At 52.8% G+C, this 27,545-nt stretch overlaps 1 protein-coding gene across 7 annotated transcripts in view; it reads left to right on the forward strand.

The window, feature by feature from the left end:
* Positions 1 to 27,275, forward strand: part of AMPD3 (adenosine monophosphate deaminase 3) — a 45,422-nt gene extending 18,147 nt beyond the window's left edge. For 6 of the 7 annotated variants that reach the window (XM_045825548.1, XM_045825546.1, XM_045825547.1 and 3 more), the window contains 13 exons: positions 2,187 to 2,391; positions 5,854 to 6,016; positions 8,192 to 8,411; positions 10,237 to 10,366; positions 14,112 to 14,306; positions 15,578 to 15,709; positions 16,243 to 16,406; positions 17,141 to 17,267; positions 19,877 to 20,040; positions 21,170 to 21,290; positions 22,434 to 22,607; positions 24,210 to 24,320; positions 25,344 to 27,275. In XM_045825548.1, coding sequence (XP_045681504.1) covers positions 2,187 to 2,391; positions 5,854 to 6,016; positions 8,192 to 8,411; positions 10,237 to 10,366; positions 14,112 to 14,306; positions 15,578 to 15,709; positions 16,243 to 16,406; positions 17,141 to 17,267; positions 19,877 to 20,040; positions 21,170 to 21,290; positions 22,434 to 22,607; positions 24,210 to 24,320; positions 25,344 to 25,520 — 2,083 coding nt within the window. In that variant the 3' untranslated portion in view covers positions 25,521 to 27,275. The remainder of the gene's footprint in view (positions 1 to 2,186; positions 2,392 to 5,853; positions 6,017 to 8,191; positions 8,412 to 10,236; positions 10,367 to 14,111; positions 14,307 to 15,577; positions 15,710 to 16,242; positions 16,407 to 17,140; positions 17,268 to 19,876; positions 20,041 to 21,169; positions 21,291 to 22,433; positions 22,608 to 24,209; positions 24,321 to 25,343) is intronic. The other variant, XM_045825551.1, reaches the window with a different exon arrangement.
* Positions 27,276 to 27,545: the final 270 nt, after the last annotated feature.

Genomic DNA, 27,545 nt, shown 5'->3' on the forward strand with positions numbered 1-27,545 from the left:
AAGCTTAGGGTTAGCTCTGGTTATTCCGAGTCCTTGTTTAAGGTGAGTGGGCCCTCAGGAGGGGTTGGCTCATCTGTTGTTAAGCCTTGAGCCTGCAAAGTCTGAGCTCTGGCCCAATGAAGTTCACATGTGACAACAGACGCTCGCCTGAAGACCACCGCTGGAGCCATGCATGTCTTCAAGAAGGAGAATTCTTTGGACATTAGCAGGTGGATACTGGCTTCCTCACTGGGCAGAAGAATATGGACATTCCTAAGACAATCCGGGTGGGGTGTTGGCTTAGTCAGCCTTCTGATCATTGGGGGCTTTTTTTTTAAAAAAAAATACCATTCTTACCTGTTGCTCACCTTACATGTCACCTTGCTTCTCCTCGGCAGGGCCAGCCATCAGGCTGCCCCGGCTGAGGCATGTGCAGAAGTTGGCATAGAGATTAAGAACAGTGACCTGGCAGGCATGCGAGTGACACAGAAGCCAGTCTCAGGGGACCCAAGGAAGCCTGTCAGAATGTGACAGGGAGTCCAAAGTAATGAATGGCTCTTCCTCTAAGTGTGAGTGTCCAAACAATGGCCAAGTGAGAACCTCATTAGTCGAGGTGATGATGGACTGACGGCAGTCGGCGTCTCCCTCGGCTCAGCGCCATGTGATGAATGGATGGCAGGCGTGGGGAAGCCTGGGGCCGAGGCTCCTGGAGTTCATTCAGGCTGAGTTTCCCAAACAGCCCAGTGCACCTGTTGTGCAGGGCCACAGGCAGGGCAAAACAGACACCTGGGAAGTGGCCGCCTCTGTTCCAGGTGTAAACAGCCTTGTCCCCAGAGAGGTGAGCCGCGGCAAGCAGAGGGTGTATGAACAGGGGAAGGAAATGTGGTTCCTGAAAAACAGTCGCTGGGTCTGTGAGGAGACCTGGCCAAGAGCCAGGAAGAAGACAGCTGCTTCCTGTGAGCCATGAGGCTCTTTTAGAGATGAACCAATTTCTCCACACCCTATAGATGTCACAGGTGCCTAGAGAAATGGAGGGGTGTGGTGAACTCTGGTGGGGCACGACTGTCACCAAGTCCTTTGCTGGTGGCTGCCGGCCCTAGTTGTAGTGGGATAAATATCCGTGAGGCTGCTGGGCCCTCTGGCACAAGGTAGGGCAACCGGTCTTCTTGTTTCTAGCATGGACACCATGGGGTGGCAATGCTAGGGGACTGCGTTCCATTGGAAGCAGAAGGGGATGCAGGAGAGGAGAGTGTTCAGGGTCTCAGCTCTCTGCTATTAACTCCTGTCCTGGGATCCTAGGACTTGGGGTGGTGTCATTTGAAATGTGACTACTTAGTTAATGAGGAAGGTGAGTATTTCACAGATCAGCATCACAAATAAGCATGAGCTTATAGCATTTTAAACCAACCTTGTGCCCACTTCTCCAGGAGTTTGTGAAGTCATATTTTGGTGCCAAGGTGACAGGTCCAGAGGGACCTGAAGTTGATGCTGAATCATTCCGTTTTTCATAACAGAGACACATGTCTGTGCCTGGCCAGCAGGAGCAGCTGGGAGGGTGCATGTGTCAGGCTGGAGGAAGGAGCAGCAGGGGTGACGGGGGAGCAGGTACCAGGGAGTGGCAGGCTGAGGGCTAGTCGCCACCTCGCCTCCTGACTCTGAGTAAGCCGTCTCCCATCTCCGGGCCCCTGACTCTTCTTCGATGAAACAAGCCAGAGGTTCTGGTCCATCGTCATGATGTCTTTTGGCTCCAATGCCCCGAATTTCTAACTCTCTGAAGTTCTTTCTAACTTCTCTCTGTGAGCCTGCTCATGGTCCTTCCTGAGACTGGTTGTATGCTGGGACTAGAGTTTGGGTTATCTGAAGATAGCATGCTGGTTGGTTTGACATTGTCCTTACCTCTCCTGTCGTGGGTGGTCTGCCCTCTGTCTCCTGAGACACCGCCTACTCTAATGCTCTGTGTGCAGTGCAGACAGCCCATGGCCATTGTCAGTGACAACAGGGATGGGTATCTGGATGGCTGTTCTGTATCTTATGCAAAGAGACGTATGTAAGAGCAAGGCACAGATAATTAGATCTTCTTAATGGCAGGGCCAGCATCAGCGATTAATCAGAGCAAAATTCTCCTGCCATGTGCATAACAAGACTCTTTATCACTTGCCCCAATTAGCTACTGATGTCTCCCACTTCTCCTTGTCCTTGGCTTTTAGAAAGAAAAGTTTCAAGATGATTCGGTCCCAGTCCCTGTCTCTGCAAATGCCAACGCAGCAAGATTGGAAGGGCCCCCCGACAGCCACTCCGGTCATGTCTCCCTCAACCCCTGTGCTCCCTGGAGCACCTTCCCAGGCCATGCCAGCGCTCTATGCCATGCCCGAGTACCAGCGGGTAACCATCAGCGGAGATTACTGTGCCGGGGTAAGGTGTCTCCCCCTCTCCGCTCTCTGTGGACTCCCTGGGGGTGTGTGAGGGTTATTCGTGCCTTGTGCAGAGGCCAGGGTCCCTTGGCCTGTTGGGGTTATGCCCAGCCATGAAGCCTGGCCTGGTCTGTAGGTGTCTGGGAGGTAGTGGGCAGGAGGCACAGGAATCGGAGAAGAAGGAGGGCCCTGGCTGAGGATGTGGGTTGTGGGTGTGTCAGGGTGCTGTCCGTCCCTGTAAGGGCTATGGGCTGGCACACCAGAGTCATGGTCTCTCAGTTCCGTATCTTCTCTGACCCTGTAGCGCCAGGGGTGTCCAATGTGCGGCCACGGGCCACATGCAGTCCAGGGTGGCTGTGAGTGTGGCCCAACACAAAATCGTAAATTTACTTGAAACACTATGAGATGTTTTTGTGATTACATGTTGCAGTGTATTTAATATGTGGCCTAAGACAGCTCCGCTTCTTCCAGGGTGGTGCAGAGATGCCAAAAGGTTGGACACCCCTGCTAGCCCGTCAGGGAAGGGGCCAGCTTGGGCCCTGTAGTATTCCCAGTCCTTGAATGCAGTGAAAGTCCTTGTGTTGATTCGTTTGCTGATGTAGCTCTTCCCACATGCTTAGGCTCAGTACCCTTAAATATAGCCCAGCCCACCCGGTAGGAAGAGAGGGCCTTCAGGAGAAAGTGAACATGGTGATTTGCACACCACATCACTGAGGACGTGCTGATTTCACCTAGTAGGATGATGCATTTTTACTGCTCATTTGGGAAGAGAAATATCACTAAAGTTAGCGCTGAGGTTAAGTTTGGTTCTATCTCCCTGGCCCTCAGCCTACTGCGCGTGCCTCAGTCGGCCTTGTTATTCTCGTTCCTTTTCCTTTTTAACTGCAAGTTTAGAATACATAGTATACCCGAGAAAGCAGAGCGGCTCACTGCTCTTCTTACACATTTCCCCCTAGCTATAAAATATATATATATTATTTGTCCGGTAATAGAGAATTCTTGTGTATGGTATAAGACTTAAAAGGTACAAGAATTTTATCAGTTTTCCAGCCACTCAGTTCTCTTTCTTAGAGGCAGCCCTTGGTTTTTGTTTTTTGTGTGTTTTCACAGATGGCCCATGTACTTTATAATGAATAATGTGCACATAGTTTATTTATTCGTACAGAAATGGTAGTTTACTTACTATACACGTGACATAAATGAGCCTAGCTTTTTTCCACTTAACAGTGCATCTTGGAGATAATGCCTTATCAATAGATAAAGAAACTCCTTGTTCTTTTTTACAAATGCATGGTATTTCACTATGTGGATGCACAGTATCTTTCTTCAGCACCCAGGGGTGGGAATTTTGATTGGATTGGAAACACTGCAGGCCTTGTCTAAAGATGCAGCATCTTGACCAGGAGCCCTTGGTGTCCGCCCAGCCTCCCACGTGTGGGCAGAGTGGGGGACAGGGAGAGTCAAGGTGGGCTGATAGTTAGCTGAGTGGAAGGACATTGGCCTGGGGCATGAACTGGCTTCTTTCAGTCAGTCTCCTGGCTGGCATGTCCTAGGGCACAGAGCCCCTGAACCGGGCAGCTGGCCCCAGAGAGCTACAAGTCTGTGACAGGCAGGCTGACCTTGCAGATCTCCTTGGCCCCCAGGGGCTCTGCTGTCAGGCTACAGGTGGGTTGGTGGCTGCTGGTCCACTGGGGACCTGAGCACCCTCTCGGACATCTTTAGCTATGGCCTGAGCCTTGCTGTGCTGAGTCCTTCGGTTCTGCAGACAGTGTTTGGCTTCGTTGTTGGCAGGGCTATATTTTTGTCTAAGGTGTTTGTGTCTGCTCACCCGTTCCCGCTGCTCTCAGAAGCCATCCACAGGAAGGACTAAAGTGGAATTAACACACCTTCATGGGGACACTTGGGGTCAGGAAAGGAGGAGAAGCTACTTACTTAGCAAGAAACAACAAATAACATTTAGTAAAAGCATAAAAAGAGGCGTGGAAAATATATATGCCAACTTCCTTCCTCTGAGGATGGAGTGGTGCGGGGGAGGGAAGAGGGCAAACTTTTAGCTGTATTTGTGATGGTTTATTCATTCATATATACAAGAGATCGAAACAGTGATGAAAAATATTAAAATTGCTCGCTCTGGAAGGAAGATACATGGGTGTTTGTCATATTATCCTCAGTGCTTGTCTGTGTGTTTAAAATACTCCAGAACTAAAATGGTTGTTGAACTAGAGCAGAAGAGGACATCATCAGGCCTCAGCCCTCCCCACGTTCCTCTCCGCCCGCCTCTGTCCCCGCTCAGCCGTGTCCCCTGTCCGCTGTTGTGACAGTTTGGCTGCTTGTCTCCCAGGCACATTGGGACTCTGCCCCACACGTCCTTCCCAAACAGTCTGAGATCAGTGAGCTCGTTGGAAGGTGGGAATTCATCTCATGCATCCTTGGACAGCGGGCAGCCCTGGGAAAGCAGACATCCTTGGGCACTGGGAATCACTCAGATTGGACTCTGATTCTGTGAGTTCCTGGCGAGGGATTTATCCTCTCTGGGTCTCAGTTCCCCTGTCTGTAAGATGGGTTTCAGTGAGGACCAAATCAAATCTACAGAAAGAGTCTGGCACGTGACGTGTGCCAATTAGCACTTGTTGACTGATGACTTGGGGTGATTGACAATTGACAGATGAATCGGAAGCCTGGGGATGGCATAGCAGCACACTGAGCATTCAGGGGTTTTTATTTTTACCTCCAGAGGGCCCATATATTTTCTCAACTGAAAATGATAATACCCACCCTCATGAGGTGTATGGTCCAGGTTTTCCTTCTGCGTGTGCCAGGTGCGGCAGGTTTGTGGTTTAGTTAGCAGCCTTGGGGGCTGGCCTGGGGGTGTGCAGGCTGGAGTACCTGCCTCCCTCCCAGCAGCCCTAACTCTCCTCCTGTGTTGGGGGTCCCTGAGACCACCCCCCGGGGTCAGTGATCTGCCAGGAGGACTCCTAGGACTCAGTACGTAGCTGTACTCTCATTAGGATTTCTTACAGTGAGAGGATTCATAGCAAAATCAGCCCAGGGCACAGGCCCCTGAGGTGGAGTCTGGAGGAGACCCTCTCCCAGTGGGGTCACCGCAACACAATTCCTCAGCATCAGATTGTGACAATATGTGTGAAGTGTCATCTACCACAGAGGCTCATTAGCGACTCAGCGCCCAAAGATCTTATTGCAGCTGGTCACACATCTGCATGGCACATCCTGCATTCCAGGCTCCCAGAAGGAAATCGGGCGTTCAGCCTACACCAGAATGTGTGTGTAAACAGAGTGTTTGTGTAAACAGTGAACCACTCTGATTAGTCAGGGAATGGTGGGAATGCTTCCGAAACCCAAGTTGCCAGCTACCAGCCAAGGGCCAGCCCTGCGGCAGATCTTGCTAAGGACAGCGGTCTCAGGCTGGCTACATGAACTCTTTTCTGTGCACCTTCTTCTGCAGATCACTGTGGAGGACTATGAGCAGGCTGCCAAGAGCCTGGCCAAGGCCCTGATGATCCGGGAGAAGTATACCCGACTCGCCTATCACCGCTTCCCACGGACCACCGCCAAGTACCTGGGTCATCCACAGGCGGACACGGCACCCCTGACGGAGGTCCTCCCAGGTACGCTGCCAGGCTGCAGGTGGGGTTTCAAGTGGGACACGGCCAAGAGTTGGTCAGGACATTTCACTAGCTGGATGCATTTCCCCTGGATGGTGCCGTAAGGACAGGGCCCTGATGCTGGTTTCTCCTACTGAGTTTGCTGGCTTCCCCAAGACTGAGTCTGTGTGTTGCACCCTGTGTGGGGCTGAGCTGTGGAAGTTAGGAGAGAGTGGAAAGACAGTCTGGATTTTGGAAGTTTCCCAGGGAGACAGGCAGGCTCATGTTGGGTATTTGAAACAACATGGTCAGCCGTTAAATGCCTCACTGGTGGTGGGTGGGGGTAAGTACAGTGGGCATGTTCTGGGGCAGGAGAAGTAGGTTCTAGAGTCAAACCTACTTCTTTATATTCTGACCTAAGCGCTGCCACTTTATTGGGCAAAGTATTTCCCCAAACCTCAGTTTCTCAAGCTGCGAAATGGGAATACCAACAATGCCTATCCTCTGGGCCTCCTGAGAGCATGATGTGAAGGAAGGCAGGTGAAGTTCTCCGTGCAGTTCTGGCATCTAGTGCGTGTTCGATAACTGGCAGCTTTGTTTGTGCTGCGGGGTTTGGGGGGGGAGGTCAGCGAGGGCAGGACGGTTTCTGGAGGGATCTGTTTGGCCTGCAAAGGGCCCAGGAGCAGCAGAGACTGTAGGAGAGTGATGCAAATGAGGACAACAGGAAACCTCGGTACCAAGAGTTGGTGGGGGGACCCAACGAGGGCCTGGTGGTCTGTGCCAGGGCCTGTGAGTGGGCTGCCCCCTGCCCCCTGGGTGTAGCTGGTGCCATCTCTGGCTTTCTCGAAGCTCTGAGACCTGGCCTGGGAGCATCTGTTACCCCCGGGGCCCTGGGTACATCCCAGCCCTTCTGAGGGAAGTTGGTGACACCTGCCACGTTTTGGGAAAGGGCAGACAGGAGTGGCTGTCAAATGTGCACTTTATACAGAACAGAGTACCTGGGGGTCCTAGGCATGAGTGTGGTGAGGTGGAGGCTGCGGTTTCACCTAGGCGGTTGTACTGCCTGTGTCCCACAGGCCACTGGCACGTTTTAGGGACTCCTGAGCATCCTGTGGCTGTGTTTGATGGGTGCATCTCAGTTCCCAGCTCTGTGCTGCTTCAGCCCATGATGCCTGACATCTGCTCCGAGCACTGATGTGGGGACTCCCAGGCAGGGCACCCCACACTGGTTGTTTCCTTTGATGAAGACTCCAGGATTTCCTCCTGCCTGGGCTGGCATCTGGGCAGCTGGACTGTATGTGGGGTTGGCTAATATACAGAGGGGAAGCCCCCAGGTCCACTGCTATTAAGCAGAACCTGTTCCTTGGCCAGAGAGAGAGCCTATGGTGAGCCAGGAAAAGTCATCATGAAAATAATGCTCTATAATTTATGAGTCTGGCATTGCTATTTACAAAGCATCTTCCTGTACCCTCTATTGCCACCCTCACAACAGGCTGTTAAGGCAGGGGGTGTCATCCTCAGATGAGCAGAAAGGATCAGAGGTAAAGGGGTTTGCTCAGTGTCTCATAGCTGGGAAGTAGCCAGGAGTACTTTTCTGCCTGCCGTGGGCTAATTCACCCCATAGTGGTGGGCACAGACAGCTCTGCTGTTGGCACTCCCTGCTGTCTGGGACACAAGCCTTGGGCTGTGCTCCCGTGGGGAAGGAGCAGGGGGCTTCCTCACCTAGCCCCCTGGCCGCCCTGGGCTCGGGAAGATGTGGGAGGACTGGGGCAGTCGTGCTCCCTGGGTTCCCAGCTGCTGTCCGTTCTCTTATTAGAAGACACAGCTGCCGTTTGAGAATGCCTGGTGGCCCTGAAGTGCCCAGGAGGCTTCAGCTCATTTCAGCTGAATTAAAAAAAAATCTGCCAGCCGTGTTCCAGGGACTGCTCTAGGAAATGGGGATCCAGCAGGGAACAAAACACACATATACTACCCAAGATAACTAAGTGAAATTATTTTATATAGTAGTAGTTGCTAGGGAAGCAAAATAAAGCAGGGAAGGGGGTGTGAGATGCCGGGGGGGGTAGGGTGGGGTGGGAGGGGGGTAGTTGGGTTTTATATAGGATGACCAGGACAAGCCTCACCGAGAATATGACTTTTGAGCTCACATGAGCTCAGGAGGTCAAGGGCACTTGGCCATCACTCAATCTTGTTTTGCAGACTTCCACCCTCTCCCACTGCCCCAGGAAGACCCTTACTGTCTAGATGATGCTCCCCCCAACCTGGGCTACCTGGTCCGCATGCAGGGGGGCATCCTCTTTGTGTATGATAACCAGAAGATGCTGGAGCGCCAGGAGCCCCACAGCCTGCCCTACCCCGACCTGGAGACCTACACCGTGGACATGAGCCACATCCTGGCCCTCATCACTGATGGCCCCACGTAAGCCTGCTTTCCCCCAGTCTGCCTCTCCTTGTACCGGTGCTCTTCTGTAGGAAAGGGGCTGGGAGAAGCCATCTAGTCACCCCTTTGCTCTGGGTGTTCCTGTCCTGAAACCATCTCAGAAAGAGTGGACCCCCCTTTACCCAGTGCTCTGTGGGTTTCTGCAACAATTCTCCATCATGGGCTGGCATATTCTTGGAGCTGGTCTCACCTGTCCTACATGCATGGAGATGGAGCTTCTGTTTGCTGGGGGCCACCTGCACACCTTAGAATGGCTGTCACCGGTTCTCCCAGGCACGGTGACAGCCTTGCAGTTACCAGCCTGGGCCATTCCTATAGATGGTGGAGGAGTGATGAAGACTGTTGCTTCCTATGTTGGGTTTTCTGTGTTTCTGGAGGGGAGCGGGCAGGGAGTCTGGGAGCTTTGTGCCACGACACCCCTGGGATGCTTGTGGGCTTGGCTTGTACTAACCTGGCAGGAGGTTGTCTTCTTGAATGTGGCCCCTCACTTTTGGGTGAGCATTTAAGCTCATCAGCCATGGACGTCCAGCATGACTGGATGCTGAGTGGCTGTGCTGTGTGTGCCCAGACAGGACAAAGGGCCTGGGGGAGGGAGAGGGTGCTGGTTACCCCTGAGGAACTCTCTTGCCCTGCCTGTTGGGTTTTGCTGGGAATGGGCCTGAGGCAAGGGAGGAGAATGGACTTTAGGGGGATGGGTAGGTGGCTCCTGCCCCCCACTGATCTGAGGGAAGATAAGAGGGGTGGGGGAGGGCAGTTCCTGAGAGGCTTGCCTCAGGCAGTGTGAGGACCTTTGAGGGAAAGCCTTGAGAGAGGGGGAAAGACAGTGAGGGTGTGGCTGTTATGCTGAATCCTGCTGGGCACAAGGCCTGGGGGAGATGACCTTTGAAATCCCTGAGACTCTCCTGCGCACCTCTCTGGGGCTCTTTGTGAAAGCCTGAGCTGCACTAATGGAGCTGCCGTGGGTGGGGGCGCAAGGAAGCAGATGGCACGAACTGTGGTTGAAGGTTCCGTTTGGCTGTGGACACAGGCGTGTGGCCAGGCATCCGGGCTGGGTGTGGGATGGCAGTTGGCCTCAAGCAGTGAGCACCCTAACCCTGATGGGTTTTTTGCCAGCTGGTGGGGGCACCGGTTTTAGCAGAGATTTGTGTCTTAGTAACGAACATCGCTGCATTCCCCATCTGCCCACAGTGCAAACCTCAGAGTTGGGAGGTCCCTGGGTCTTGGGGTCTGGGGAGACCGTTTGGTCAGATGGTGATTTCTCTGCATGCCAAGGTGGGCAGGTCACGCCTGAGAGCTTGACTGTATTATTGGTTTCCTGGGCAGAAGTTAAATTCCTTTCAAAGAATTGAAGTGTCTGAGGGTAGATGGGAGGAAAACAAAAGGAAAGGGTGAAGGAGGGAGACTTCACTGAGTGTCCACTCTGCTCAGAGGCAGGCCCTTCACGTGCATAAACCAATTTAACCTTCCCGTTAATCTTGGGCACTGCCAGCTCTGTATTTGTTCATGGGAAGTAGAGGTTCAAGACCAACTGCCTAAGCACATAAAGCTAGAAGTCAGAGAACCTGTATGAGGTTGCAAAGTCAGCTCCACTGCCCTGGGCCAGCTGCCCGCTCATTTTGTAGAGCACGTGGATGTGGTTACACAGCTCAGGTGGGCTGGTGGGGAACCTCTTCAAGCCCTCCCTGCTCCATCCTGACCTTCCACCCAGGGGTCGGCCCCTGCACACATCGGACGGAGGTCCCCAAGCTGGAGAGCTTGACTCGACTTCTCCTCACTGTGGTATCTCCCCCTTCCCAATCTGCAGGAAAACATATTGTCACCGACGACTGAACTTTCTGGAATCCAAGTTCAGCCTTCATGAGATGTTAAATGAAATGTCTGAGTTCAAAGAATTGAAGAGTAACCCCCACCGAGACTTCTATAATGTGAGAAAGGTGCGTTCGTGGGCCAGTGTGCAAACCCCTCCCAGTCACCCTCTCAACCCACTGGCATGTGCGGAGCCCGTCTGGGGTTGGCCCACTGTGTGGCCTTCCTTGGGCAGAGCAGTGAGATGTGATGTGTGGAAGGAAGACCGGCGTGCTGCCTTCCGTGCAGCAGGCCACGATGGCTCCGACGGTGCTGGGTATCCCTGCTGTGTATCTGTTGGAGTGAGGCCCTCTTGCTTGGAAAGTAGACATGACCTCTTAATTGGTCATGAGTTGAGGACAGTTACGTGAAGGTAGAGGATATATTAAATTCATCATGGAGAAAAAAGGCTGACTTCTTTGGACTTGGGAGTTTGTGCTTTCGCTTCCTTTGGGATCAGGCGTGTTTAAAAAGCACATGCTCCCTCTCAGCCCCTTTGAGAGAGCTTGGCCTGGGCTCACGTGGTAAATGACATTGGTCTCTGGCTTTCCCATTTTTTTCCATTTAACTAATATACAGCAAGGCAAGGGATTAGTGCTAAGCATGGGGCATTTGATGTTGAACAAGAGTCACTTCCTCACCATAAGAAGTTCCCAGTCAATGTGATGGGAGCAGCTTTGGGAGAGGCAGGAACTGAGATGACTTAAAGAGTAGGATTTAACCAGGAAGAGGGTGGGGTCAGGGAAAGGAAGTGATGGCATCCCAGGCCGAGGTGACAGCACTGCAAATGCCAGGAGGGGGAGAGTGGTGTTAGAGAGGAGAGGGACGGAGCCCTGGGTCAGCATAACTGCAACAGTGCAGTGTGGCTGGAGCTCAGGTGTAGAGGGAGAGGCGGGGGGAAGGGAGGCTGCAGAGGTGTGTGGGGTTCTGGATCTCGCAGGGCCCATGGGCCTCTCAGAGGAAGCAGGGAGTGGCTGGGGAATGGTAATTAGCTGGGAGAGAAGCTCACGGGGAGGAGGATGGGATCAGGCTACCTGCTGGGAGGAGGAATGATCACACCTGAATCACAGTATAGTCATTTCCTCCACAGGGCCCTTTGTCCCAGATGGGACCACTGGGGGACTGCCCCTTCCCTGGGTCATCTTTGATAAGGGAGATCTCGGCCAGGGAGGGTGTGGCTCCCTTGGGCAAGCCCAGCTCTGGCTGGCCTCACTCAGCAATGGTAGGCAGGAGGCTCCCTCTGGGGAGACCCCAGGATCATGTCTGTTAGGTATCCTGGCATCTGGCAAAGATTCCCACTTGGATGGAGTCCTTAAGAAATGAGAGTCTGGCTTCAGCTCATGGTCTGTGAGTCTTGTGGAAGTGTTTGGGGATTTGTAGACGGAGGTGAAAGGGTGTATGTAGATACTACCTACCTGGCATTTTCACCTTCAAGCACCATTTGTGCTTCTCTGTGAGTCTCAGGTGTTCAGACAGGTGGGTGCCTCAGTGTCTATACCGGCTCCTCTCAGCTCTGCCCAAATGCACCCTGCATGCCCAGCACGTGCCCAGATGGGTGTCCAGGCCCACGCTGTCCTGCCTGCTGTGTGTGAACGCTCTGGGCCTGATGGCTTCCTGCTGCCTGGGTCCAGGGGTCCTTGCTGGCAGCACCGGTTCCAACTCTGTTTGCTTCTGAGGGGGGCCCCAGTGGGTGTTCTGGGCCGACCAGCTAATCTCTGGCTACAGTATGAGAGAGTTCTTGTGGGGTTCTGTTATACCCCAGAGCCTATCCTCAGGGTTCCCTGTCACTCTGGGGTTATGTGCTGTCTGGACAGAGATGGCCTTGACCCCTGTGCTGTGACACTATAACCGAATGCAGGTCTGGCTGCTTGCCACTATGAAAGCCAATACTTGAGGCAGTTGCTGATGTAAAGGAAAGTGGTTTATTTGCAGGTGCCAGCCACCTGGAAGATGGGGGACTCGTGTCCCATCTCCATCTCTCAGTGGAGGCAGAGGTGTTTATAAGGAGGGAGAGGGGAAGAGAACAAAGAGATCAAGGGAGGGGGCTGAAAAGTCCTCTATGTGCACAGGAGCCCAGCCCATTCCGAGACGGACAGTGATGGTCCGGTGTGCGTCATCCTGGCTTGGTCATCCTGGACCCATGTCATCCCAGCTTCTCTTCATCCTGGCTCCATGGTTGAAGGCCAGCACACCTCCTGGAGCTGGGATGCCTGAAGTCTGTCTCTTCTGTAACACTGACATCTAGTGAGGTCTTTTATGTGTTCTCAAAATAATCATCTTGGAGATTTTGAAGTTTGGATGCTTCCTGGATTGTCCAGTTGTTTTCCTCCCTCATCTTGTGACTCAGGGGAGCAAAGACATACTGTACCCCTGCAGTGTGTCACCGGTGAGCAGGAGGTGATGACCGGAAAACCCAGGATGTGCTGAGTCATGCTGAGGTGGTTGAGCCCAGCTGTGTCTGGCTGCGCTAAGCCAAGCTGACCTTCCCTTGTGTGGCCACGTGAGCCCAGCCCATCCCTGAGGTGCCTGAGCCTTTGTAGTGTGCTTTCGGTGCTTGTAATTGTTTCTTTTCTCTGATGTCTAGTGGCCTGTCTTCCTGTATTAACGGCAGGAAGGGCCTTGATGAGTGACATGGGCTGGCTGGTATAATGCTCAGACAGGTTCAGTAGATCAAATGTCTGGCTTGGCATGACTTGGAGATGCCTGGCCAGCATGGACAGCATTCCCAGGCCTGGCACAGTGCCCAGTTAGCCGCAGAAGTAACTGCAGAGTGCAGTGTGGCAGCCAACAGCACCCTGGCTTGTGAGGCTGCCGCCACCCTCCTGGGAACCTCTCTTAGGCCCTTTGGGTGCTTGGAAGGGGAGCCAGAAGGCCCACTGTGACCTTAGGTTGCCCTCAGCTTAGCCAGGGCTCTGTTTCTTTGAAGCTGGTAGCTGAAGGTAAGGCTCTGGGGGTCTAAGAGAGGTCAGTAGGTAGAGTGGGATTTTGTGGGCTCTCAGTGTTATATGAGGATGTGGATATTATCAAAACTACTGGGACCTATTATACCTGTTCATTTGTTTTATTCATCCATCCATTGATTTAACGAATACATTGTATCAGGCTCTGGGGATGGTGCTGGAGGCTTAGATGCTTCCGACATGGTCCCTGTCCTTGAGGAGCTCCCAGTCTAGTGAAGGGGCAGCTGGGAAAATAAGAGTGGATCAGGAGGACATGCACAGCACAGGGAGAGTCTGTGCTAGGTTCCCAGGTTGGGTGAGGGGAAGGCTCATCAGTGGTGCTTGGGGGGTCGGGACTGGCTTTCAAGTGGAGGCTGTAGGAAATTTCCAGGTGGATGAGAGCCATGAGTAAAAAGGAAGGAATGCCGGCCGAAGGAGTGCACGGGCAACGTGACGTGGTGTGGAATAGCCTGGTGCCTGTGGCCTCTGGAAAGGCTGTGTCGTGGCTGGAGCAGAAAACAGGGCAGGGCAGGGCAGGGCAGAGATAAGGCTTGAAGTCAGCCTTGAATCCCAGGCTAAGGAGCTTGAGCTTAATCTCAAAGACATGAGGGGCATTGATGTTTTGTTATGAGGAGAGTGGCTGGATCCAGCCTACAATTTAAAAAGATCTCTCGATGCTGGAAGGAGGGGGATTGGACAGCAAGGCCAGAGGAAAGGAGACCAGTCCCAGCATCTAGAGAAGAAATGGGGAGTGGGCATCCAGGCACTGGTGGGGGCCGCCTCCACAGCCCAGAAGGTGCTGAGGCTCTGTGCTCCACCTCAAGGGTTGGGAGTCCCACCTATTGTTGCCAGCGGGGGTGCCCCGGCTCACAGATTGGCGGGCTCTGTGTTGCAGGTGGACACGCACATCCACGCAGCTGCCTGCATGAACCAGAAGCACTTGCTGCGCTTCATCAAGCACACGTACCAGACGGAGCCGGACAGAATTGTGACCGAGAAGCAGGGCCGGAAGATCACCTTGCGGCAGGTGTTCGACAGCCTGCACATGGACCCGTATGACCTCACTGTGGATTCGCTGGACGTCCATGCGGTGAGTGAGCGGCTGCCCTGGTGCCTCCAGCGGTCCTGGCTGGGGACTCAGTCCCCCGAAACAGAGCCACGATTGTGCTTGGAGAGAGGCTGGCTGTGTAAGCAGCTCCTTCTCTTCTAGCCATGGAGACCATGAGGGATCATTTGGCCTCAGCACAGCGGGGCTGGAGCAGCCCTGGGACAGGGGACAAGAGTATGCCACTTGAGTCAGCAGGTCCCAGGTCTAATTCCACTTCCGTCACTGAGGAGTTGTGTGCCCGTAAGCAACTCACAGTGCAGCTACTATAGGAAACAGTATGGAGTTTCCTCAAAAAGTTAAATATAGCATTACCATAAAGTCCAGCAGTTTCAGTCCTAGGTATGTTGCCAAGAGAATTGAAAGCAGAGACTAAAACTGGTACTTTCATCTCAAGGCTTCTAGCAGCGTTATTCACAATGCCCCAAAGGCAGGGGCAGCCCAAGTATCCGTCAGTACATGAATCAAAAAACAAAATGTGGCCTGTCCGTGCAATGGAGTGTTTCTCAGCCTTCAAAAGGACAAGAGTCTGATATCGACCACAGTAGGGATGATCCTTGAGAACATTACACTAAGTCAGAGGAGCCACATCCAAAAGGACAAATAGTGTTTGATTCCACTTGTCTGAGGCACCCAGAACAGGCAAGTTCATGGAGACAGAAAGGAGAGTAGAGGTTGCTGGGGGCTGTGGGGAGGAGAGAATGGGGAGTTCTTGTTTAGTGGGCCCAGAATTTCAGTTTTACAAGATGGAGAGAGTTCTGGAGACGGATGGTGACAATAGATGCACAACAACATGCATGTGTTTAACGCCACTGAACTGTGCATTTAAAACAGCTATGAGAGTAAATTTTGTGTTATGTATGTTTTACCACAATAAAAGAATGTGTTGAAGAATGACATAAGGTGGAAGCAGTGCCTTCTGACATCTAAGCAGTAACAGGACACATGTTATGGATTGTTCAGTTGCTTAGTACTCTCTGCTCACTCGGCTGGCTTTGAGCCACAGTAGCTCAGGCCACAAGGCCCCCTGCCTGGTCCTCCTTCACGGAGGGCCTCACAGAAGGACCCCAAGGCTGACTGGGTGAGGGTACATGGGCCTGGCCCCAGGGCAATCCGAGAGTTTATGCAAGAACTGACATAGAAGACATCTTTCAGTGTGGCTGTGTGTACGACCACCTTGCAAAGGCCTGAGAGGGAAAGTGCGTGGTGGCCGCAGAATGGCGTGGTGAATCCGGCTGGTGGCCTCCTCTCTCCAGGGCCGGCAGACATTCCATCGCTTTGACAAGTTCAACTCGAAATACAACCCTGTGGGAGCCAGTGAGCTGCGGGACCTGTATTTGAAAACTGAAAACTACCTGGGAGGAGAGTACTTTGCTCGGATGGTCAAGGTGAGTGAGCCCTCAGCCTCTCCAAGCCCTCCTCAGCTGCCTGACAGCATCGGAGGTGGGGGCCGTGTGTGGCCTCCTCGTCGTCTTCTCCTTCCCGAATCCCTGTCCACCCACCATCCAGCTCCGGCAAGGCCGAGGTGCTCAGGGCCCAGTGCTCTGGCCCTGGCCGCCAGCTCCTGAGCTGGGCAGGCAGGTGCTGCGTGTGTCCACTGTGTCCACTGCAGGCAAGGGGAGGGGGAGGGTATCTACTGCGGGAGCACTCACCGTCCAGCCTTGCTGCCCTGTTTGCAGCCTGCTCTTGGCTGGGAGCAGCTTAGCTCCATGTGGAGCCGTGTCTGCTGCCTGGCCTGGTTGTGCACGTGATGGTGCAAACCCAAGGCCTTTCTCTCCTGGAAGGAGCCTCTGCTGAGGTGGGTGAGTACGTACTTGGCAGCAGATGAGGCCTCCCCAGCCTGGGCGCAGGTGGCTGAGGGAGCTGTAGGATCCAGCAGCTGAGGTGCTGTTGGCCTGACCTGCGCTCTTCTTGGTGCCAGGAGGTGGCCCGGGAGCTGGAGGAGAGCAAGTACCAGTACTCAGAGCCCCGGCTCTCCATCTACGGCCGCAGTCCCGACGAGTGGCCCAGCCTGGCCCGCTGGTTCATCCAGCACAAGGTCTACTCACCCAACATGCGCTGGATCATCCAGGTGCCCCGGATCTAGTAAGTGAGGCGGCCCGCTGTCTGCCTGAGCTCTCTGGGGCCCGACCTGTCCTGTGAGGGCCACTGAGTCTGCACTGTTGAGCGGTGGGACCTATTCCAGTGCCAATTGAGGCCTCTTCTCCCCAGGGATTTTCCTGTAGGAACGGGTGGTCAGCAGAGAGTCTTTGTGACAAGTTCTTACTCTTTAAAGAACATGTATGTGCAAATGCCTGGCAGGAACTGCTGCCTGTCTTCTTCTCACTGCAGGATGCAGATGTCCTTTTGGGTGAGTGGCCTCCATTGTTGGCCCTCTCCCTGGATCTGACTCAAATCGCCACTGCCCTCCCCTGTCTGGCTGGTGTGGGGGTTCATGGCCCTGGACAGGCTGGGGCTTGTGGTTTAGGGGAACTGAGCTGAGTGGCGGAGAGTTTGGATCACTGAGCGATAGGTAGACTCATCTCTCAGGCCCTTGGTCAGCCAGAGCCCCTCTGCCCTTCTCCCAGGGTGGCCTCTGGCTAGAGAGGGTGCCTTGATGGGTTGGGTAGGTGCTGAGTTCGCCAGCCGGTGCCTGGTGTTGCAGAAGTTGCAGGGTGGTTGGAGAGGAGGGGGAGGGTCTGTGTTCAGGCCACACCTCTGCCTTCACTCTGGGTGTTTGAATGGTGACACGAGCTGCCCGAGGAAGTGACTGAGGTCAACCTCAGACAGGCCAAGGGGGCTGTCGGGCCCACCCTGATCATCGTCTTCACTTTCCCCAGTGACATATTTAGGTCAAAGAAGCTGCTGCCAAACTTTGGGAAGATGCTGGAAAACATCTTCCTGCCCCTTTTTGAGGCCACAATCAACCCCCAAGATCACCGAGAGCTTCACCTCTTCCTCAAATATGTAAGTGGGGGTGGTGTCCCGACGAAGTGCAAGGCGGTAGAGCGAGGAGAGGATTCCCCCTGGGTCGGACCAGGCTTCTCTCCTCAGATCTTGGCCTTGCTGTGCCCCAGGCGTGGCGTTGCCAGTCCCAAGAGGCTGAATTCCTAAAACAGCACCTTCTCCCACCTGTGTCCTCAGAGGCGGCTCTGGGGGTGGGGGCGGGGTGCTGGGGCAGGGCTGCAGAATCAGCTCCTGGCCGGGTGGGGCTGGAAAGACGGGATCCTGCCCCAGCAGCACCGAGCAGCAGCCTCTGTCTTCTTTAGAAAGGCAGACGTGTCAGCTCTCCTGCTTTAGAAAGACGGTTCTCACACCTTAAGCACACAAGCCCCACAGAAGGTATTTACCTACCTTCTGTTAGTTATGGGAGAGAAGGGATGTAGGAGAGGCCAACCAGAAAGGGCATAAGGGGGCAGGAGCTGGTTGCTTGCTCTGTGTGCCTGGCATGGAGGTAGCTGGAGACAGTGAAAAGCAAGCTCAGTATCTGGGGGAGGTTATGGAGATGATTTCTGACAAGGAGGGAGGCAGGGAAGATGCCGGAGGGCTGAGGTCCTGGGGTGGGGTGATTGAGTGGGTGTGTGTGTGCGCGCGCACACGTGCAGGGGCTACCAGGAAAGGTTTGAACACGCTGAGGGACATCGTGGACTGTATGTTTTAGACAGAGGCCATCCTGGCTGCTGTGTGGTGAATGGCCCGGAACAGAGGTGGCTGCAGGTGGGGGGAGGGGGCGAGGTAAGAGTCAGGGGCCTGTCCCTGCATCAGATAGATGGCAGGGCTTGAACTCGCCGTAACAGCTCGGTTATCGCTTGCTGCTTGCCCCAGTGTCCTGTACTATGGCACGATTGTGCTTCAGCCTCCTCATTGCCCTACTTTACACCGTGGTTGGTGTTAATAACACTCAGTGTTTGTGTTTGCTGTGTGTCGGACCCTGTGTCAAGTGCTCTCTGGGGATTGTCTCATTTAATCCCCACACCAGCCCTGTGGAGCTCCCAGCTCCAATGTGCGCACGAGGAGATTAAAACTAACAGGTGGCAGAACTGGAACTCATCATATCCAGGTGCCTGAGTCCCGAGCAGGTGCCATTATCCCCACACCGTACTGCTGCCTAAGTAAGAAACCTGTGGCGTGTGCAGGAGGCAGGCCGGGGGCTCCAGGCAGAGTGGAGGGCATGGGTGTAGGTTGGTGGGACCCAGGCAGAGCCTTCAGTGAGCTAGAGGGAAGAGCCTAGGGGGCCTCCCGGTGCCTGGCTGTCTTGGGGAGTAGATAGTGCTCCTTGTAGGGGCCGTTTCTCACAGTGGGGGAGGAGCAGACTTAAGGAGGAAGGGGAGAGTTAAGGTCCAGTCCGAGGCCCTGCATCGGTTGGTTACAGAACCCAGGAGAGGGGCCGACATTACCCCCTGCCAGGCCCTGAGAGCTCCAGCGAGGCCTGGAGCTAGTGAGCACAGAGCAGAACTCGAGGTTCCCCCTGGCTCCCCACACCCTGCAGGCCATGCTGAGACTATAGTGGGGACTCTCCTATCGACACATACGGCTCTGTGACAGGGAATATTCTGGCAAGACCCTCGTGGTTCCTTGCTCCTTTGGGAGAGGAAGCAGACCCGGGCTTGGGCTGAGAGCCCCCTGTTTGGCAGGTAGTGGAGTGAAGTGGGCAGTCTTTCAGAAGCCCCTCCCCAGAGCGCTGCTGTGCGAGAGTGAAAGGAGGGGCAGTTAGCAAAGCTGCCTCACATGCTGGCCGAGAGCCCGAGTCCTCATAGGTACATTTGTGGTCAGGGCCTGACCTCTGGTGATGAGGAAGGTGACGAGGAAGCCTGAGACTAGAGTGGGGCCCCCAGGGTTGTACTCTGGGCCCCAGCTGACTTGGCCCAGAGGGCAGTTCCCAGGGCGGAGCTGGCGAGCAGAGCCGCCTCCTCCCAGAACCGTGGCTCAGCCTTCCAAGGGGCCACATTGAATGGGGCCCACCTTGGCCTGTTCGAGAAGCTTCCAGGCTATTTTTTCATATTTACACCTGGGACATGCCCTAGGGCATTCTCCACCTACAGCCCCAGAGTCCAGACGCTGAGCCCATTTAGGCTCAGAGCCTGGTGGTCTCCCATGAGCAAGCTGCTTAATCGCTTTGGCTCTGGTTTGCTCACAGCCAAGCCCTCCCTCACAGGGTTGCCCTGAGGATTAAGTTGGTTGATGTGTGGTAAGCCTTCAGGCGGGGCCTGAGGTATAGTAGGTGCATGGAAAATGCCTGTCCCCTTCCCCCTCAGAGGGGTGGTCCCTGCTGCTGATGGCAGTGGCTGCCCTGCAGCGCTGGTCTCCTGGGTATGGCTACCTCACTGTCTGCCTGGCCCGAGTATCCCCTTGCCATGACACAGGGGCTCAGCATTCTCCAGTCTGGCGTTCTGGGTGCCTTTGGAAGCCCTGGAGGCATAGATGGTGGCCTTGTGCCCACTCCCCATCCTCGGGAGTAAGGTGCCTCAGGCTGACCCTGGGCTCCCAGCTGAGGTGTGAACCTGAGAGGCCTGGACTCTGAGGCCTCTGGCAGCTCACTGGCCTAAGCTTGATGCAGGACCCCTTGTCCCTCCCAGGTGACGGGGTTTGACAGCGTGGATGACGAGTCCAAGCACAGCGACCACATGTTCTCAGACAAGAGCCCCAGCCCAGACATCTGGACCAGCGAGCAGAACCCGCCCTATAGCTACTACCTGTACTACATGTACGCCAACATCATGGTGCTCAACAACCTCCGCAGGTGGGTGAGCCGGCCCTGCACTCATGGCCACAGGCCCTCAAACCTCAGACCCAGGGACATGCCCCTGATGACTACACGGGGCCACCCACACATGCTGTCACGCCCACTGCAGACACAGTCCATCACGCATCCCACAAAGCCAAACCCCATGCCCGATACATACCTTTACATACATCCACAAACACCTACACATGCACCTGTCCTCCCCTGATGTGATACACAGACGTGCAAACACATGTGCATGTTCACTTACCACCACACTAGGTGTTCACACATGCAATTATTCATGAAACAAATTATTGTACCTGCTACGTGACAGGCTCTATCCTGGGCACTGGGTGCATATACACTGGGAACAAAGCAGACTAAACCCGTGTCCTCACAGAGCTGGCAGCCAGCAGTCTCACATGCACAGAATCCCGCCAGTGCACACATGCAGGGGAGGCACACGTGGCTGGGGTCGGGTGCCCAGGGCACAGGACACTGAGCTACCCATTCCCCTCGGGCTCCCACCCCTGCTGGGCTGTGGGGCTTCACTAGCTCAGCCTTAGCCAGGGCTCATTTGTGGGGGTGGAGGTTTTGCAGGGGACTCGCTGAAAGCACTCGGCCTGGTGTTGGGTGGGGGCCGAGCGTCTGGACATGGGGCCTTTGGTTCTGGCTCTGTCACTGACCTGCTCAGGGGCTTCTCATGTCTCATGCCACCCTTGGGTTCTCTGGGTTTGTCTATTTGCATAACAATGAAGTTGGACTCAGGGATTTCTCTTGGCTTCTCTGGCTCTGAAGGTCTGTGAATCTGGGCTGCAGGCCTGGCGAAGAGAGGAAGGGGAGGAGTGGGCGGAGGCCATGAGCCCATGTCCTCATAGGTACATAGGTGGGGCAGGGTCTCTTTCTCCCACAAGGCCCCCTCTCTGTTCCTCAGGGATGGCATCGCTTTGCTCTGAGGCATCTGGGCCTGGCCTCTGCATTTTGGAACAATTTCCAGGGTGTCCTGGGTCAGCTGTGCTCACTCTGCCATGGGTGACTGTCTCCCCTGGAGTAGGCCCTGAGCTAGGACCCCCGCCTGCCGGGTCCTGGGCAGTGTGGCCCAGGAGTTGTGGCTGACGCAGAGCCTGCCTCACTTGTTCTGCAGGGAACGAGGTCTGAGCACTTTCCTGTTCCGGCCTCACTGTGGGGAAGCCGGCTCCATCACCCACCTGGTGTCTGCCTTCCTGACTGCCGACAACATCTCCCATGGGCTGCTCCTCAAGAAGGTGACCGAGCTGTTCACAGATGCTGCCCTTCGCCCCGTGGTGGCGGTCCTGCCCTGGGCTCCCCTGGTGGGGGGAGTGGGGTCTCCTGGGTTCCTGTTTGCCCCCTGGGAGCCTCTGGCCAGTAGAGCCTTTTTCTGGGCTGGGCTGTCTGTAGTCGTCTTGGCTTCATATAAAATTATAGAATATAACACAGTTTGGATTTCCAGAACATGGAGAGATGGAGGAGAAAAACCTATGTTGCTATTGCTTTCATAGAAACAGACACAGCTTTTTAGTTTTTGCAGTTCCAAACTTTTTTCCCCAGAGCGTATTTCTAAATGCTTATTATAATAATGAACACAGATTTTTGGTTCCTTTTTTTGTCCGTTAACTTTATGTAATGAGCATTTTTCTGTGCTGCAACATGGAAGGATGGCCTGCTATTTGGATGGTCTATAACTGATTCGACCAATCTCTAGTTGTTGGGCAGAGTCCCAGCTTTTCCCTGATATAAATAGTGCTACCGAGAACTCTGCATTGGGGTCTTCTCCGTCATCTGGATCACTCCCGCAGGGACGGTGTCTGCTTGAACTGCTCCCTGCTCTGGTCCCGGGAGGTCTAACCACCAGGCACAGTTCCATGTGGGGTGGGTGCTGCACTGAAAAGCCACTCTAGCCCACTCAGGTCTGCCCCTTTTCACCCCTTGGGATCTGGAGTGTTTGCAGTCTCAGCCTGAACGTTTGCAGTCACAGCAACCAAATAACCAAGTGGGGCATCTTCTGGACTGACCAGTTGGGGTCAGCGCCTAGGGGAGGGGAGCGGAGAATGCAGGTTGGGGTCAGCTGGGCTGTGTAGCTGCCCTTCCTGCCCTGAGCTGGCCCCCACTTTGGAGGAAGGAGAGAGCACTTCCAACACTGGACAGGAGGGCAGTCCCAGGGAGAGATGGGCTGTGACTAGGAATGAGGTGAATGGAGATGCCAGGGGAGGCAAGGGTGATGGGTGCCGTGGCTTTGGGGAACTCAGGCTTGGTTGGGGACGTTTACAGACTCTGCCCGGCCCCTGGCTTCCACTGGGGATGCTTCTGCCCCGCTTCCTCCCTGCCCACCCTCTCCCCTCCCTCCCCTCTCTGGCCCTGGTCACCTGAGTTTGGTGGTTCCTTTGCAGAGTCCGGTGTTGCAGTATCTCTACTACCTGGCTCAGATCCCCATTGCCATGTCTCCGCTTAGCAACAACAGTCTGTTCCTTGAATATTCCAAAAACCCTCTGAGGGAATTCCTGCACAAGGGACTGCATGTCTCTCTCTCCACCGATGACCCCATGCAGTTCCACTACACGAAGGTGAGGACCTCAGGGGTCCCCGGCAGGCCCCAGTCCTGGCCTGCCACAGGCACCTGAGCGCACGGCTCAGTTCTGCTCTCAGGGTGGGTGGGGGCCCCGTGAAGACAGCAGGGAAGCTCCTGGTGAGGGACGAGTCCCTCCTGGGAGTGTGCTTTCGGGGTCCTTGAGTCTTTGAAGGCACAGTTTCAATTCCTTGCTTGTTCTGTTTTCCCTGCCTTTGAATTTACTAGCTCCGTGGTACTGGTGAAGTTCCTTGATGTCTCTCTCTGTTACTCCTTCTCATGTGTAAAACGGGGATAAAATTGGCTCTACATCTACCTGTACTGTATTGTGAGGCTCCACTAAGATAACGAACCACAGTCTAAAACAGTGTCTGCATATAGCATATAGCTCAAATGTTGGCTACCGTTTTTGTTAATACTGTTTTATTATTACACTTTGGATCTTCGGGGAAAGGAAAGAGGAAGGGAGCGGTGACGTCATGCACAGGGACCAGCCATTAGTGTGCCGAGCACATGTTGATGGCATCAGTAAGACAGCCACCGAGTAGTAAAAACAGAAGCACCAGCGTCTTCGAGGACAGATTCTCTGTCCAAGTGTTTGGTCTCAGGGCCTCTTCACACGCTCAAGAATGGGGGCCCTCAGAGCGCTGTTGTCTACAAGAGTTGTATCTATGACATTGAACTATGTTAGAAACGAATGAGAAGTTGAAAAATGTTAACTCATTTAAAGATAACATTAATAAACCTACTAAATGTTACTTAAATAGCAACTTTTATGAAAAGCATATTTCCTAAAACAAACTAAAGAAAATGGCATTGTTTTACAGTTTTGCAAATCTCTTTAATGTCTGGTTTAACAGAAGACAGCCGGTGTCTCATGTATGCACTCACTCTGTTGTGATAGATAAACCCGGTCTCACAAGGATATGTAGTTGGAAAAGGGAGGACCTTTTAAAAGGCCTTGGGGACCCCCAGGGATCCTGGGCCCACATTTTAAGAACCGCTGCTCTGGGACACAGAGGCGATGGGGTGGCGAAGAGGTAATGCAAGGGCTCGCTCATCAGGCACGTCACGTCCCAGAAGTTCAAGTGAAAGCACAGCCCAAACCCGAATCCCGCACTGTCTCACTACTTGTGCTTCATTCTCATTTTGACTTGGGGTTCAGTCGCTGCTCTTGGTACTATACTCAGATTAACTTTTATTTTTGGACAATCTTAAGAAAATGGTCTGTTAAATAAAAGACAAAGCTATAGAGCAGGTACTAGGTATTAAAGGTATGACTGACCCAGGAGCCGGTCATGGGAGGGCGGGCTGGTGCCCCGTGACCAGCTCGGGGCTTTGAACGTGTGCTGCTTAACAAATGCATATGTAGGCTCTTTGATATGTCTCTCCTCGGTAACCTGGGTAACCTGAGGCTTCACACAAAAAAGATCTTTTCTTCAGTTTGTCATTTAAGGGGGAGGATGTTGTTTGATTATCCAGGTACCAGTCATTAAATAAAAATTAAGTCTGCAGCATTTGATGTTTCTAACTTTGGAATCTGTGAGGCACTGAAGTGGCCGTTCTGCCATCTAATACATTTATTTCTGGGGGGATCTAGGAAGCGCTTATGGAAGAGTATGCAATTGCAGCCCAGGTGTGGAAGCTGAGCACGTGTGACCTGTGTGAAATCGCCAGGAACAGCGTGCTGCAGAGCGGCCTCTCGCACCAGGTACGGTGTGGGTGGTCCTGTGTCTCTCGGACTGTGGATACGTGCACAGTGAGTGCCGGTGTGCCTGGCGCTTTCCAGGCTCTGGGGCAGCGAGGGAGGGGACAAGCAGGGTCTCTGTTGCACTGAAACCCGTGTTCTAGGGAAGAGTACTGAGGAGGAGACTTGTGAGTTTTCCTGGCTGATCTGTCCATTTTTCAGACCTCTACGCAAATGGCTCCTCCTCAGAGGCCATCTCCAACCACCCATTCTACAACAGACACATTTGCCATCATTCTCCATCCCTTTGATCTACTTTTCTTCATAATATTTATCATTATTTATCTTGTAATAGGTAGTTATGTGTTTTTCTGTCTTTCTTGAATGGAATTTCCATTGGGGTGGAGACTGTTTTGTTCAGCATCATATCCCTAGGGTCTAGAATAGTCCCTGGCACATCCTAGGCGCTTGGTATTTGTTGAATAGATGAACAGTACTTAGATTGATTAAAAAACTCTAGGGATGGGACCTGGACATCAGTAATTTTTTTTACAGCTTCCTAGGTGATTCTGATGTGTGGGGTTGAGACCCGCTGCTCTAGATGGTGTCTTAGGTCCCTGGGCACCCCCTCTGGGTGATGTCACTGGCACAGGAAGGGGGCTGTATTGGTGCTGCTCTTATAGATGCGGATGCAGAGGAGCTAAAGGCTGCGGACTCACTTTGTGTGTTTAGTTCCTGGGACTGGCTTTCCCCAACACCTGACTGTCTGCCCTGGTCAGCTTTCAGGAGGGACTTCTTAGAGCCTTCACCTTGCCTTTGTCCTCACCAGCAGTCATCTTTCCTTTCTGATCAAGGACAGGATAGTGGGAAATGAAGGGTGACATCCTTGAGGACCCGGAGGCCAGGAGGAATTTCCTGAGAGCCTTGTGGGGCAAGAGTCCTGACGGAGGACCTGCTGAGGGGCGTGTCTGCATGCCAGAGCCGCTGTGTGGGACAGAAAGTGAATCCAAGGTGTATTGTTTCATTTGTGTTTCTCTTGGTCCCCAGGAAAAGCAAAAGTTTCTGGGACAGCATTATTATAAAGAAGGACCTGAAGGAAATGATATTCGAAAGACGAATGTTGCTCAGATCCGGATGGCGTTCCGATACGAAACCTTATGCAATGAGCTCAGCTTCCTGTCCGATGCCATGAAGTCACAAGAGATCACAGCCCTGGCTAAGTAGGTACAGCAGTGGACATGCATTTTAACTTTCTGGTTTAATTTCAAGTCTGCCGTGATTAACAGTGGCCCAGATACCATGCTTGGAGTTGTCCTCCAGGGAGAGGATGCCTCTGAAGAGCTTTCAAACCCAGCGATTTTGGTTGCACCATTCACTTGAGGATCTAACACACCCACTTCTGTTGGTATTTCTGAGTAACAGATGGTGACTACTCCTCGAGGGCCTGGGAAATGGACATTTGTATTCATTCCTAATTTTCCAAATATTTCTCTTGAAACCGCTAGTGCTTGCACTGCTGGGGCCAGGGTCTGCCACGGTCCAAGTGCCTACTGACCCGGGTTCCCTGTGGTTTTCTGCTGTAGTCAGTCCGCTACAGCAGTCCACTGCAGGCCCCGTGGGTAGCTGCTCCTTGTTCATTTCAGCCCCATGCTGGCTGGCTGCCTTAAACACAATCAATTTCAAAGCTCCCTTTCACAAAGGAACTACTTTGAGAGGGTTAAAATAGACAGCTTCCTTCTTTGCATTTTTAATGAATTTCTTAAACTGTTTTATTTAGCCCACCACCCTCCTTTCCAGTTAGGAAGCCAAATGTGCACATTCAAACAGTCACTCCTATCCTGTCTTCATTTCCTCATCCTAAAAGTGAGGGCTTGGATTAGATGAGAGGTTTGCAAATGGTGTTCGGTGAATGCCCCCACCCCCCCTACCCAATTTCAGGGTTGGGAGCGCCAGGGGAGTGAGGTTGCGGGTGCTGCCTTTGCCTCTTCAAGGTGACTCTGCTTTCATCAAGTATTTCATTGGGACTTCGACATATTTTTATTTGAACTGAGGACTTTGAGAAGCACCAGACTAGCTGCTCTCTGTTCCTTTTGGCCCCAATACTCTACGACTGTAGCCCAGTTATCATTTTACTTGTGAAGAACTAGGGCCAGAGAAGAGAGATTACTTAAGCTCACCCAGCTAATAAGGAATAGGACTAGAGCTACGTTTCCTTACTCCTACTGTAGTCCTTTCTCCGCTATTCCATGAAGCCTCATGAATGCTGTAATTTTTATCACTGTAGCCTGGTGCCTTTCTTTTTAAAGGCAAAATTTCTCCCTCACATAATACATGGACTTTCTCAGAAGATGTTACGTGGTCGTAGGGGCCAGGTAGAAAGTATTTTTTAAGACCGATCTGAATTTAACCTTTACCAATGTACTCATCATCTGTGTTACTAGTGCCTGGCACATAGTAGGTGCTCAATAAATGTCTCAATAAATATATGTTGAATAAAGGGACTTCCCTTTTGGCAACGTTTTAAGGGTATGTACTCCCAGTACACAACACACTGCTCAAGGGCCTTCTTGGCCATTACTGTGGGCAGATGTGGACTGGGGGACATCCTTCTGAATCGTGGGGTTGGAAGAACCCTATTTTCATCTGTGGAAATGCTCATTTAATGTCAGAATTTCTTGTCCTGTGATTTTACTTTATAATGCTTGTCCCCCCCTCCACTGGTCAACTTAGCATATGAACAATAAATGTAGTGTGTATTTTTTTAAAACTAAACAAGTATGTATGCTATCTTACAGCTAATCAAGAAATTGAATGAAAACCCAGCATTCATCTTAGTCATTCATTATTTTTGAAAAGCCCCCATTTGTATACATTTGTTCTAATATCACAAGCATTGTACAGTTTTCATTGTTGTTTTAGCTGTATCAAGTATTTGTTTTTAATTATTAAATAAAGTCTGTTAGGATTATGGCTCAATAATTTAAAACTACTTCAATACTATTTAAAGAAAATGTTTAAGTTTTCTACTGTAAGAAAGGTCTGAGCATCATTAAAAGCTATCAATAACTACCAACTGATGTTTAATTAAGACTCAGACATGGATGACATTCACTAGGAAAACTCAAGCTCACTGGACCCAGAAGGTAAAAAACCTTTGCTTCCTTTTTCTCTAACTTCTGCCACACATGTTCATTCCCTGTTCCATGGGTAACACTTGAATCTGTTCAGCCAACACTTACTGCATTTTGC

The sequence above is a fragment of the Phyllostomus hastatus genome, unplaced genomic scaffold, assembly GCF_019186645.2.
Source record: "Phyllostomus hastatus isolate PE091 unplaced genomic scaffold, TTU_PhHast_1.1 phas_scaffold_585, whole genome shotgun sequence".
NCBI classification, from domain to species: Eukaryota; Metazoa; Chordata; class Mammalia; order Chiroptera; family Phyllostomidae; genus Phyllostomus; species Phyllostomus hastatus.